Here is a 15,067-nt window from a genome sequence, read left to right on the forward strand (position 1 = left end):
GTGGAAAACAAATTAAACAAAAATACACTTTTTGGTGGGTAAAAAAGGCAATGAAATCATAAATCAAGGTGTATTGTAGTCAAATTTTTAAAGTTAATGACAAGTAGAGAACCTTAAAGACAGTAATCAAAAAGTTTCAAGTTACATTTAAAGGGAAACCAAGTATACTAATAGCAGACTTCTCAGCAGAAACCCAACAGGCCAGAAGAGTGGGATAATATAGTCAAGGTCTTAAAGAAAAAATCTTCCAACTAAGAATATTATATCCATCAAGGTTATCATTTAATAGTGAAGCATTGTATTTTTCAGATAAGCAAAAACTGAATTCATCACCATCAAACCAACTTTACAAGAAATACTGAAGAGAGTCCTACATTAGAAGTAAAATTCATAAAATCACTTGATATCACCAAATTCACTGACAAAGCAGTTATAATCAGTAACCAATCAAAAGTTCAGGTCTTATGTATTATTACTAACATTGAGTACAAATGAACTACATTTTCTATTCAAAATATACATGATGGACAAATGGATAAACAAAGACTGAATTATATTCTGCCTACAAGAAACTCACTCCATAAGTCAGGATACACAAAGACATAAAATGAAGGGTTTGAAAAAGATATATCAAGTAGATGGAAACCAAAAACAAACAGAAATAGCTATACTCATATAGATAAGAGACTTTAAATCAAAAATTGCATAAAGAAAACAAATGACATGATATATTGATAAAATTATTGATTCAGCAAGAAGATATAATAATCATAAATATGTACACATTCAAAACAAGATCATCTGGATATATGCAGAAAATTCTTTAGGCCTAAAGAGATAGATAGGCTTCAATACAAAAAATAGTAGGGTAGTTTAACACTCCATTGTTATCATTGGACAGATCATCCAGACAGACAACCACAATGCATCACAGTTGAATCATTATAGTAGATCTAACTGATTTTTATAGAACATTTCACCCAACAGCTACAGGATACACATTCCTCACATCAGTACATGGGGCTTCATCCAGGGTAGACCATATATTAGGCCACAAGTCAAATATCAGTAATGTTTAAAATATGGAAATCAGACAATGTATCTTCTCACACCACAAAGGAATAACATCAGAAAGTAACAATACAGGAGAAAAACAGTACATTTACAAATCAATGGAAATTAAACAACAGTCTACTGAATGCTTAAGTATGTGTTACATATAGAAACACAGAAGGACTGCAATCATGAAAGAATGTGAAGGCAGAAAATATCCCAGCAAAACTATCATGGAAATCCAAAGCAGTCAATAGGAATATTTATGGAAAAATGGTAGGGCCAACTTGTTATTTATCAATAGAAAACTAGAATGTGAATAGCCTAAATTATCCAATTAAAAGATGTAGACTGGAAGAATGGATTTAATATCAAGACCCATCCATTTGCTACCCGAAGAAGTACATATCACCAACTAAGATACCTGTAGACTGAAAGTTAAAGAATGGAAAATGATATTCCATGTTAATGGAAAACAAAAAAAGGAGCAGGTGTAGCCATCCTAATATCAAACAAAATAGTCTTTAACACAGTAAGTGTAAAAAAGAGACAAAGAGGGGCACTATGTAATGATTAAGGGATCAATTCAACAGGGAGATGTGACTAAAATAAATGTATATGCACACAATTCCAGGAAAAAAAAAACTATGTGTTTAAAATAAATATTATGTATCTAAAAGGAGATGCAGACTCCAATACAAAAAGAATGGGTTACTCCAAAACACCACTTTAATCAATGGACAGATCAACTACACAGAAAATCAACAAAGAAACAACGGAGCTAATTGACACTATAGACAAAATGAACCTAACAGATGTCCATAGAATCTTTCATCCCACAGTTGCAGAATACATATTTCTTCCAGCAGTGTATGACACTTCCTCCAGTCTATATGCTAGGCCATAAAGCTAGTCTCAACAATTCCAAAAAATTGAAATCATACTGTTAGGTAGGAAGTCAGTTATGAGCTTATGTGTGTGTGACAGGCCTAAACAGAAGACATCTATATGCATCTGCATCTCAAAGTCATCCTAACAAGGTTTCAGGGGAAGCCCAGATTTCGCATCCTGCCTGCCCTGCCCCCTTCTACCTGATAACCTGCCAGGTGGAGACCCTCACCCCTCCTGCTTCCTGCCTGATAAATCTTCCACAATCTCCCAGGTGCAGCCCAGTATCTGCATGTCAAACACCCTGCTCCCTTCCTCAGGTCTGATAACATTTGCATCCATAAAGTCCTTTGTTTCAGACCTTCAAGAGAAGTTTTTCTATTTACATCCAAAAAGCCCTTTGTTCCAAGAGGAGCAGAGGTGGGGGAGCAAGACCCATCTCCTTAAAACCCCCAGCCTCAACTAGACTGCGCTCTCAGCTCTCTGCATCTTTGCTGAGCCGCCCGCCTGGCCTGGCCGGGTGTACTCTCCACTCACCCATGCAGCCCCGCTCTCCCCCAGTCTGAGGGACTGGGCACTCTCTCTCAGGCCCTATCTGGAGAGGTGCCCATCCGTCCTTACAGATGTTCCTTCTTAATAAACCTTGCTATTTTACCTCCCACTACTCTCTGTCTCACGCCTGAATTCTTTCTTGCGCGAAGACAAGAACCCTGCAATTTCTCCGGTAACAATACCACAGTGGAATGAAGATTGAACCAGTAATAAAGACCCTCCCAAGATAGAAAAGCTCAGGACAGGATGCCTTCATTGCTGAATTCTATCAGACATTTAAACAAGCACTAATTCCAATTCTCAATCTATTCAAAATTATTGGAAGGGAATCCTCCCAAACTCTTTCTATGAGGCCAGCATCACCTTAATTCCTAAACCAGAAAAACATAACAGTGATGTTTTTACATGTAAAAACAAAAATCCTCAACAGAATACTAGCTAATCAAATCCAACAAAACATTAGAAAGATCATTCATCAGGACTAAATGGGATTTCTCCCATTAGGGGTAGTTCAATATTCGCAAAGTAGTGAATGTGGCATATCAGAATAACAAACTGAAGAACAAAAACTATGTAATTATATCAATGGATCCAGAGAAAGAATTACATAAAATACAACATCCTTTCATAATAAAAACCTTAAGCAAATTAGGAATATTCCTCAGCACAATCAAGGCAGTTTTGAAAATTCCACAGCCAACATCATATTGAATAGGGAAAATCTAGAAGCATTTACACTAAGATCTGGAACCAGACAATGATGCTCACTTTCACCATTGCTATTGAATGTACTCCTCAAAGTTTTAGCCAGAGCCATTAGACAATAAAAAGAAATCAAAGGGATACAAATTGGAAATAAGTCAAACTATCTTTATTTGCAGATGACATGATTCTATATATAGGGGATCGAAAAGACTCCACTAAGAGACTATTGGAACTCATAAAAGAGTTTGACAAAGTGGCAAGATATAAAATTAACACAGAAAAATGAATAACCTTCATATACACAGATAATGACATAGTTGAGCAAGAATCAAGATCCATCCCATTCCCAATAGCTACAGAAAAAAATCTAAAACCTTGGAATCCATTTAACTAAGGAAGTGAAAGATCTCTACAATGAAAATTCAAAACATTAAATAAATAAATAGAATACAGAAAAAATGGGAAAATCTTACATTTTTGTTGAATGGAAAAAAACTCTTTTTAAGATTTATTTATTTACTTGAAAGTCAAAGTTACACAGAGAGAGAAGGAAAGGCAGAAAGAGAGAGGGCTTCCATCTACTGGTTCACTCCCCAATTGGCCGCAACGGCCAGAGCTGAGCCGATCCAAAGCCAGGAGCCAGGAGCTTCTTCCTAGTCTCCCATGCGTGTACAGGAGCCCAAGGACTTGGGCCATCTTCTACTGCTTTCCCAGGCCATACCAGATAGCTGGATTGGAAGTTAAGCAGCCGGGACTAGAACAGGTGCCCATATGGGATGCCAGCACCACAGGCGGTGGCTTCACCTGCTACACCACAGCACCAGCCCCGGAAAAATTAATAACATCAAAATGTCTATACAAGTGAATGCAATTTACAGATTCAGTATAATCCCAATGACATTTTTCTCAGATTTACAAAAAAGATACAAAATTTATAAAGAAACACAAGAGACTCCAAATAGCTAAAACAAGCTGATACAACAAATACAAAGCTAGAGGCATCACAATACCAGATTTTAAGACATACTACAGGGCTTTTATAATCAAAACAGCCTAGTACTGGCACAAAAATACATATGTACATCAATGAAACAGATTAGAAACTCAGAAAGCTAAAAATAGATCTACCGTATCATCCAGCAACCTCACTCCTGGGAATTTACCCAAAAGAAATGAAATCATTGTATGAAAGAGTGATCTGTACACCCATGTTTGTTATAGCTCAGTTCATAACAGCTAAGATATGCAATCAACCCAGATGTCCATCGATGTTGACTCAATGAAGAAAGTATGATATATACATACTACGGAGTACCAGTCAGTCATAAAAAAGAATGAAAGCCTGTCTATTGCAACAAAATATATGCAACTGGAAACCCTTATACTTACATAAATGAAATAAGACAGTCCCCAAAAGACAAATATCATGTGTTTCCCCTAATGTATGGTGACTAATATGTACTGCGTAGGAATGAAATTGATATTTTTTTTTGAACAGGTAAAGTGAGACAGTGAGAGAGATAGAAAGAAAGGTCTTCCTTCCATTGGTTCACTCCCCAAATGGCCGCCATGCCAGCACGCTGCACCGATCCGAAGCCAGGAGCTAGGTGCTTCCTCCTGGTCTCCCATGCGGGTGCAGGGCCCAAGCACTTGAACCATCCTCCATTGCCGTCCCGGGCCACAGTAGAGAGCTGGACTGGAAGAGGAGCAACCGGGACAGAATCCGGCGCCCTGACCAGGACTAGAACCCGGAATGCCGGCAACGCAGGCGGATTAGCCTAGTGAACCGCGGCACCGGCCTGAAATTGATATTTTGAGATTCAATGATTTCTTTCTTTTTTTTTTTTTTTTTTTTGTACAGGCAGAGTGGATAGTGAGAGAGAGAGACAGAGAGAAAGGTCTTCCTTTGCCGTTGGTTCACCCTCCAATGGCCGCTGTGGCCGGCGCATCGTGCTGATCCGAAGCCAGGAGCCAGGTGCTTCTCCTGGTCTCCCATGCGGGTGCATGGCCCAAGGACTTGGGCCATCCTCCACTGCCTTCCCGGGCCATAGCAGAGAGCTGTCCTGGAAGAGGGGCAACAGGGACAGAATCTGGTGCCCCAACCAGCACTAGAACCCAGTGTGCCGGCGCCACAAAGCGGAGGATTAGCCTGTTAAGCCACGGCGCCGGCGAGATTCAATGATTTCTTGTAGCCCTTGTCTCTACTTTGAGGAATAGTGTTTTTCACTACTTACTATGTATCAAACTCTTTATGTAGTGTAGGGTTAATATTATGAGTATAAAGTAAACTGATCATTGTAAAAATTAAGAGAATGATTAGGAGATGAGCCAAGTGCAAGTGTGGGAGTCTGGACAACAGAGAGAGTAGGGTGAAAAGTATCATTATGTTCCTAAATCTGTATACATGAAATTTGCATACCTTAAATAAATTTTTTTAATAAATTTTTTTTAAAAAAATGTATTTCATAAGGCTATAGCTGCTATCAGTGTTGATTCATTTTATATATATAGGCAAAGTAAATTGAAAATCTTCCAAATAATTTGAGATGCCTCAAAGAACTTTTGTGGTTCACAGATGGAGGTCAAAATGTAAACATTTAGCAGGCACCTGGAGAAGCTGATTCCAGGAGACACCAAGATGGTGGAATAGGGAGGGAGCTTACTGCTGCAGTCTAGAAGATAGCTAAAAAAATACAGAGAGAGTGCAACCTCAAGTAAGAGGGAAAAAATCGCAGAGGAAACTCCATGCAAATTAGAGGGACACTATGGATCTATGTGGAGGGTGTGGACATGCCCAACTGAGGACCCCAGCAGCCAAGAGCCTCAGCACCAGCTTTTGAAAAAGAGATGAGACCAGACTGCAGCAGCCCAAGCCACTGGCAATAAAGCTGAGGGAAGGGCTTGGTGTGAGTCCAGCTTGGAGCCCTGTGGAGGACAGAGTACCTGCCAATCTAGAATGAAGAAAAGGGGGGCACATTTTCTATCCCCAACCATTAAACACCAGCATCCTGTAACTAGCTGAGAGAAGGTGGGCACCATTTTGGACATATGAAACATCTGTGCCAGCTCGTGTCCACATGCCCAGCAACCAGCCAAGCAGATGCAGGATTCTGGCTGGGATAATTGACAGGGAGCTTGGTGCTAGTGACTGTGGGAGCCTTGTGTGCTGGGACTGTGAAAACACCCTGGCTGCATGAGAGGGTGCATGGTGTGGCTGGGTCCTTGGGGAGTCACTGTGGGCGTTCCACATACATGGGACTTCCTGATTCCCTGGTGAGGGTCATTGCTGTGGGATCCATGCATGGATCCTTTGTGTAGTTCTTGTGGCAGTGTGAACGAATATTATACCCACGAGGGCTAGTGACCAGGCATTGGTCTCCCTGGAGGAGAGGAGATGAGCTCTGCTAACAGATCAGATTAAACCTCCCCTCTGATTTAAATAAATAAATAAATAAAGGCGGGGTTGGTGCTGTGGTGTTGTAGGCTAAAGCCTCCACCTGTGGTACCAGCATCCCATATGTGTGCCAATTTAGGTTCGGCTACTCCTCTTCTAATCCAGCTCTCGGCTATGGCCTGGGAAAGCAGTAGACAATAGCCCAAGTGCTTCGGTCCCTCCTCCCTTGTGGAAGATCTGGAAGAAGCTCTTAGATCCTGGCTTCGGATCAGCTCAGTTCTGTCCACTGTGGCCATTAAGGAAGTAAACCAGCAGATGGAAGACCTCTCTTTCTCTTTTTTTTTTTTAACTTTTATTTAATGAATATAAATTTCCAAAGTACAGCTTATGGGTTACAATGGCTATCCCCCCCCATAACTTCCCTCCCATCTGCAGCCCTCCTCTTTCCCACTCCCTCTCCCCTTCCATTCACATCAAGATTCATTTTCAATTCTCTTTATATACAGAAGATCAGTTTAGTATATATTAAGTAAAGATTTCAACAGTTTGCACCCACATAGAAACACAAAGTGAAAACATAGTGTTTGAGGACTAGTTATAGCATTATATCACAATGTACAGCACATTAAGGACAGAGATCCTACATGAGGAGTAAGTGCACAGTGACTCCTGTTGTTGACTTAACAAATTGACACTCTTGTTTATGGCATCAGTAATCACCCTAGGCTCTTGTCATGAGTTTCCAAGGCTATGGAAGCCTTTTGAGTTTGCCAACTCTGAACATATTTAGACAAAAGACCTCTCTCTTTGTCTCTCTCTCTCTCTCTCTCTCACTCTGTCTTTAACTCTAGCTCTCAAAATAAATAAATAAAATATTTTTTAAAAAAAGAGAAGATATTTTTCTTTTAAATTTTTATTTAATAAATATAGATTTCCAAAGTACAACTTTTGAATTATAGCAGCTTTTCCCCCCATAACCTCCCTCCCACCCACAACCATCCTATCTCCCACTCCCTCTCCCATCCCATTCTTCATCATGATTCATTTAAAAAAGAGAAGTCTGCAGCCTATGGCATAAAGCAAGTCTCAGCAAATTAAAAAAAAAAATCGAAATCATACCATGCATTTTCTCTGATCACAATGGAATGAAGCTGAAAGTCAACAACTTAGGAATCCCTAGAACATATGCAAATGCATGGAGACTGAACAACATGTTCCTGAATGAATAGTGGATAATAGAAGATATCGAAAGATAGATCAAAAACTGTTGAGGATTTTTTTTCATTCTATTTATTGAGAACTCTTTAGTTAGTATAGAGTTAATCTTTTGTATATAAAGTTAATTTAAAATAGATTTTAGTAAAAAATAAAAGTGAGAATAGGAGAGGAAGGAGAAAGAAGGGTAGAAGAGAAGGTGGGAGGGTGGGTACAGTGGGAAGAATCACTGTTCTCACTGTTCCTAATGTTGTATTTATGAAATGCATGAAGTTTGTATACCTTAAATCAAAGGTTTCTGGAGATTAAAAAAATCCATCATCTCCTAATCACCTTACTATATTTTAATGTTGTTTATGCTTTTGTGATGGACATTAGGTCCACTACGGATGTATGGTAGAAACACTGTATAATATGCTACTGTGCATTGCTTCCAATACTACATTAAGTGACGAGTTTTAAACCATTCATGTTGGGAATATTTATACCATGGAAATTGGCAAGTACTATAAATTAGAACTTGATATATTATTTTGTTGATTTTCCAAAATAGGAATTGATAAGTTAAGAGTGTATTGTGTCTCTGAAAATTATATTATAAAATACACAAATAATAGAGGGAATATGTTTTAGTAATCAAACACTATTAGAGGATTAAGTAACAAGTTGGCCTAAACTATTAGCAAATGAAGTTTTAATGAGCAGCTTTTGTTTCATTTTTGTACTCCTTGTAACCATAAATGAAAATCAGGCAGTATTCATGTCACAATTGATCAATGAGGTGAGTGGTGACTCCTTTCTTGAACCAAATAGTGATCAAGAGCTTATTTGTAGTCTGATTTTTGTCTAATTGCTGTTGAATCACCATAGTAGTTAATCACCACTAACTATGAATATGAGAGTTCAGCAAAAATCAACTAAAGTATACATTTAGAATCAATTGGTTTTATGGAATTTACAATAAATATTATTACATTTTTATTTAAAACAAGAAGCTGATTCCAAATCGGGTCAGTATGAAGGACTCAAGACTTCAGTGGATGAAGTAACAAGAGATAAGGTAGAAAGAGTAGAATTAGCATTACAGAAAGAGCTTGAAGAGGTCACTGAATTAGTTCAGTCTCATTATTAAATGTTGAATGATGAGAGGTTGCTTCTTATGGATAAGCAAATAAAATAGCTTCTTGAGATGTAATCTATTCCTGGTGAAGATTGTTTGAATTTTGTTTAAATGATATCAAAGGATTCAGAATATTGCATAAACTTAGTTCATAAGCAGTGGTAGGATCTGAAAAGAGGGATTCCTCTTTTGCCAAAACTGCTGCTGTGCTAAAGTGCCATAAAGCAGCATCACACACTACAGATAAACCTTTTTTGAAAGGAGAAATTGATCAATGAGGCAAACTTTATGTTGTCTTTTTTAAAATTTATTTATTTTGACAGAGTTATAGACAGAGAAAGAGAGAGACAGAGAAAGGCCTTCCTTCTGTTGGTTCACCCCCCAGTGGCCGCTGCGGTCGGTGCGCTGCGGCCAGCGCACCGCGCTGATCCAAAGCCAGGAGCCAGGTGCCTCTTCCTGGTCTCCCATTCAGGTGCAGGGGCCCAAACACTTGGGCCATCCTCCAATGCACTCCCAGGCCACAGCAGAGAGCTGGACTGGAAAAGGAGCAACCGGAACTAGAACCCCGGCGCCCATATGGGATGCTGGTGCCTCAGTAGTAGGATTAACCAAGTAAGCCACTGCGCCAGCCCCTATGCAGTCTTATTTTTAAAAAATTTCCACAGCTTCCCCAACCTTCAAGAGCCACCACCCTGATCAGACAGCAGGCCATCAAAATACAGGAAAGAGCTTCAATGAGAAGAAAGATTATGATTCACTGAAGACTCAAATGATTGTTAGCGTTTTTAGAAATAAAGTATTTTATTGAGGTATATTTATGTTAAACATAATGTTATTTACACCGTACTAGACTACAATATAGTGTAAACAATATTTTATATGCATTGAAAACAATAATTCAGGTGATTCCCTTTATGACAGCATTGAATTTCTTACAGTGATCTGGAATGGGACTTGCATTATCTCTCAAGTATGCCTGAAGGAACAATTACTAAAAATGATTGTATGTACTACTCATCATAACAAGCAATATCTCTGTATGCCAGTAATAGCTTCTACCCTAGACAAGTGGGATGAGGAGAAGCAATTGCCCTCACTGGGACCCTATCCCTAGAGAGTCCTAAGTCTGGGTAACATTCTCGTGGTTCCCATTCATTAGGCTCCATTTCATGGCTCCACATGACAGTTATAAAGCCATAAGCTTCTTTGGTCACTATTTTTCTAGATAAATGTTCTTGCTTTTGGTACACACACTGGCCTATCCCCCAAGCTGAGTATTTGCAGTGAATCTGCAAACATAGCCAGGGAAAATGCCTCAAGATAAAACTTATAGTGATTCATGCTAAAGGAATAGCATTTACTAAGGTCTGTATAGACACATCCTCATATATTTTTCACAGATACAGTTCTATGAAGTTGGAAAAAATATAATTTTACCCTCTGTCTTCACAAATAAGACAACTGAGTTAGGAAGGATGTAAATTATTCTTCCAAGTACAAAAACATCCATTATATATGCAAGAACTAAACTTAGACTTCCTAGTTCAATGTAAATGACTTTTTTTATTCCTCTTCATGCTCACAGACCTTGAAACCTCTTTGAAAGTTCATTATATAGGATTCTGCAATATTATTTATACATTCGTCCAAGGAGGACTTTGTGATTTCAGATTGGAACTCAGGATTGCCTTTCCCTTTTTTTAAGGAACAAGGTAAGCAACTATATTCAATACACATTTTTAATGGAAATATGATTGATATAGAATAAATCAGACATCAACATTTTCTATGTTTTTGAGCTCAGATTTGCTTGTTTAAATACTTTTTCTGAAACACTAACGTGAGTCTAGCATTCAAATGCAGAAACAGATGTCATTCTGATTTCCTTCAAAATATACCAAAAACCTGGGCTCTAGGATGCTCTGATTCACTACGTGGTAAATTCATCCAGATTGCTATGCTGTGTTTTATCACTGAAAGAAAAGCTCACCAAAATAGGTTGCAAGAATAATTCTATAGGCTCCAGGAGAATTGTTATGAAGCCACAAAGATCACCACTTCATTTTCACAATTATTTCCTCACAATCTTCCTTTCTCATTACTGGTTCATCTAGAAAATCTCATACTGCAGTGATTAAAGGAACAGATGTTTGTATAATTTAGATGTGGGTTTTATTCTTGAATTGATCTTACTAGGAACAGAATATGAGGAAGGCACATACTCCATTGTCCTAACAATAAATGAATCTATATGTCTACATGCACGTGTGTATGAATTCTTTGTCTCCCTCCATCTCCTGCTACATCTCTATCTTTCATTTATCATCTATCATATAACATTCTATAATATTTATAACCTACCTATCTTTCATTTGTAAAACAAACTGGATCACAAGTGTTAAGTTTAGCCTTCTATTTACTTCAGGAGATCTAATTGTGGAGACAAATTTAGTACAGATATATGATATTTACTAGTTAATACTTGTTGCTCCTTTGTTGATTCATAAACACAATTGGGAAGTTGGCCAAGGGGTCTCTAAGGATATCTCATTCTAAGCAATCTGTATATCTAGAGATAATTTACTCACTTTAAATTGTACTCCTATTAAATATGGCAAGCTTTTTAATAGCAATCATGACTACAGTGCTTTACATGATGAAAGAAACTGTGCACAGTGAATAATAATTTTGAGGTGGTACAATTATCCTGAATTATCCACATGGTAAGAGAACATATTTATCATCACTAAACATACAGATACTAAAGAATAAAAATTATAGCTCATATTATGATGTGGGTATTTTGTTGACACGCATAAATTATATGAAATCCAGACATATTGAGTAATATATAGTGAGGCCAGAAAAACAGTGATAGACAATAGTCGTTGTCTGGAGATGGGTGTCCTTCCAAAGGATCCAAACTCAAATAAAAAGACTTAAAAATACTGTGTTTTCATGGGAACGGATGTGTAGATCAAAATCAACCTCCCAAAGCATGAATTTCAACCTTCAGAATCTGATATCCATCTAAAAGTTAACAAAAATGACTTTAAGACTGTGTAATAAAAGAGAGGACTCAATCACCATGATGTGAAATGTAATTTGCAAGTAAGAAATGACTCTCATAATACATGGGTTCTGCCACAGAATGGTCAACAAAGCCACTCACGTGGGAGAGAAAGGATAGAGTGATATAAAGAAGTAACCCAAAGTTGTGAATGGACGTAGTGTGTGAGAAAACTTCAAAACTCACTCAACCTTAAGCCTTTTATGTTGCCGGGTATCTGTCCTATTTCAACACATAGACCTTTGTTCCATCCCAGCAGGAATAGTACAACTAGCACTTACCTGTTCTGTGCTAAATTCCCACACCATACTAACTCTTTCGCATGCGTCATCTCATTTAACTCACAAGAATCCTTTGAGTTAGATCCCAAGTCAACCTTTTTTCCTGTGAAGTGTAAATTGAGATGCACTAAAGTTAGTTTAAGAACAATGTCTCCCAAGAAATAAATTGTAGGGCTTATGTGTAAATGCAAATGAACCTCTGCTCAGAGTTTTAGATTTTATACCCAATGACATAGCTTCTTTTTAGAATTAGCTTTAATGGTTGTACATGCTTATAACGATGCATTTATCTCACTGCATTTACTTGTGAATGGATCTACAATGCAACCCCATGAGTTAGGTTTGCTATATTGGAGGGAATTATTAAATGTAAATTTTATAAGTTTAAAACCAGCTCAAGGGGCCAGCTCTGTGGCACAGTTGGTTAATCCTCTGCCTCTGGCACCAGCATCCCATATTGGCACCTGTTCTAGTCCCAGCTGCTCCTTTTCCAATCCAGTTCTCTGCTAAGGCCTGGGAAGGCAATAGATGATGGTCCAAGTCCTTGGGCCCCAACACCTGCATGGAGACCCAGAAGAAGCTCCTGGCTCCTGGCTTTGGATCGGCCCAGCTCCAGCCATTGCGGTCATCTGGGAAGTGAACAAGTGGATGGAAGGCCTTTCTGTCTGTCCCTCTCACTGACTGTAACTCTACCTTTCAAATAAGTAAATAAAATCTTTTTAAAAAAATAACAGCTCAGTTTCATTAATAACATTCGGATTGGTAATCACCTTATTTTGTCAAAGTTTTGATGTGTTGTATAATCTTGAGTAAATTATTCAACCTCTTTATTCCCAAGTAATTTCAAAAACAAATGGGCACAAAAACAAGTTAATCTAATGGTGATGATGACAAGATTAAGTGAAAGTATACACATAATGCATTTGGTACACGAGAACTTAGGAATGTGTTCTGTTAGACTTAAAAGACCTTATTTGGGAGATATTTTCATTCTAGCTATGTGATTTCGAATGACTAATTATCCCATTCTGTGATTCAGTTTACTCATAAACAAAATGAAGAAGTTGGGAAAACGTTCTATTAAGACCCTTCCACTGAAGTCATGCAATCACTTATATTACCATGTCCATACTTTAGACACAGAGAATTCTTAAAATGGAATGAAACTCACATGTTCCACTTTCTGTACCACGTTTTATTGTTAATCATTCTGTCCCTTGTCTCTGTTTGCTGTAGATCGTCCTATGATTCTAAAATAATGGAGAATAATACAGAGGTAAGTGAATTCATCCTGCTAGGACTAACCAGTGCTCCCGAACTGCAGGTCCCACTCTTCATAATGTTCACTGCTGTCTACCTCTTTACTCTGATTGGGAACCTGGGAATGATCGTGTTGATCCTGCTGGACTCTCGTCTCCACACACCAATGTATTTTTTCCTCAGTAACCTATCTCTGGTGGACTTTTGCTACTCCTCCACAGTCACTCCAAAAGTGTTGGTTGGGCTGCTTGTAGAAGACAACGTCATCTCCTACAGGGCCTGTGCTGCCCAGATGTTCTTTTTTGCAGTCTTTGCCACTGTGGAAAGTTACCTCTTGGCCTCAATGGCTTATGATCGGTATGTGGCCGTGTGCAGGCCCCTACATTATGCCACCATCATGACGAAAAACATGTATACTTTTCTGACCATAGGCTGCTATATTGTTGGTTTTCTAATTGCTTCTATCCAAACTGGAGACACATTCCGACTCCCTTTCTGTATGTCCAATATGATCCATCACTTTTTCTGTGATATTCCAGCAGTCATGACTCTGACTTGCTCTGATAGGCACATTAGTGAGTTGATTCTTATTATTTTGTCAAGCTTTAATATCTTTTTTGCACTTCTTGTTATTTTTATTTCCTACCTGTTGATATTTATCACCATTTTGAAGATGCACTCAGGTGAGGGATACCAGAAGGCTTTATCAACCTGTGGTTCTCACCTCATTGCTGTTTCCTTATTTTATGGGGCTGTAATGATCATGTACTTACAGCCCAGTTCCAGTCATTCCATGGACACAGACAAAATTGCATCTGTATTTTACACTATGATCATTCCTATGATGAATCCTGTCATCTATAGCCTCAGGAACAATGAAGTAAAGAGTGCATTTAAGAAAGTGGTACAGAAGACAAAATGCTTTCTAGGGTTAGTTTTCCAATGACATGAAATTCACAAAAAATTAGTTCATTCCTCATGGATCTACTCCATGAAAATCCATGAAATAATTCAAATGCTAAATGTCATATGTTGTATAGAACCTAAAATTTTGTCTATATTGCTTTATCTTTTGTTGGGGAACAGTACTGAGGATCTTTAAATTAGAAAATATAACAATGAATTTAACAAAGTTATAAAGTTCAGTAAAATATGTGTTTTTATTGTAATTTATCAAGACACAATCCACATGGGAAAAAAAACCATGTTTCAGTCATTATTGAGTTATTTGGTATAAGAAAGATAGCCCTGTGATAATATCTTTATTAAACTAATAAGTCAAATGTTTAAATAATTTGTACATTTTTTACTAGACTGGAAAAAAATAAAGCTATCTTCTTCAGCAGATAACATGATTTTTTTACATTTACAAAATATGTAAAATCATGAGCCACTAAAACTGATTCAATCTAATAAATTAGTTCAACAAAGTTTCAGGATATAAGATCAATATACAAATATTAATGAGATAGCTATATAATACCAATACATAACCTGAAATTAAATGAAAATAATTCTATTTTTTAAAT

At 37.8% G+C, this 15,067-nt stretch overlaps 1 protein-coding gene across 1 annotated transcript; it reads left to right on the top strand.

Moving 5' to 3' along the window:
- Window positions 1–13,536: 13,536 nt before the first annotated feature.
- On the top strand, window positions 13,537–14,484 carry LOC133763611 (olfactory receptor 5B17-like). The gene has a single exon (XM_062197411.1). It carries the CDS (start codon window positions 13,537–13,539, stop codon window positions 14,482–14,484), a length of 948 nt encoding a protein of 315 aa, XP_062053395.1.
- The last annotated feature ends 583 nt before the right edge of the window (window positions 14,485–15,067 follow it).

The sequence above is a fragment of the Lepus europaeus genome, chromosome 7, assembly GCF_033115175.1.
Source record: "Lepus europaeus isolate LE1 chromosome 7, mLepTim1.pri, whole genome shotgun sequence".
In the NCBI taxonomy this organism is placed as follows: domain Eukaryota; kingdom Metazoa; phylum Chordata; class Mammalia; order Lagomorpha; family Leporidae; genus Lepus; species Lepus europaeus.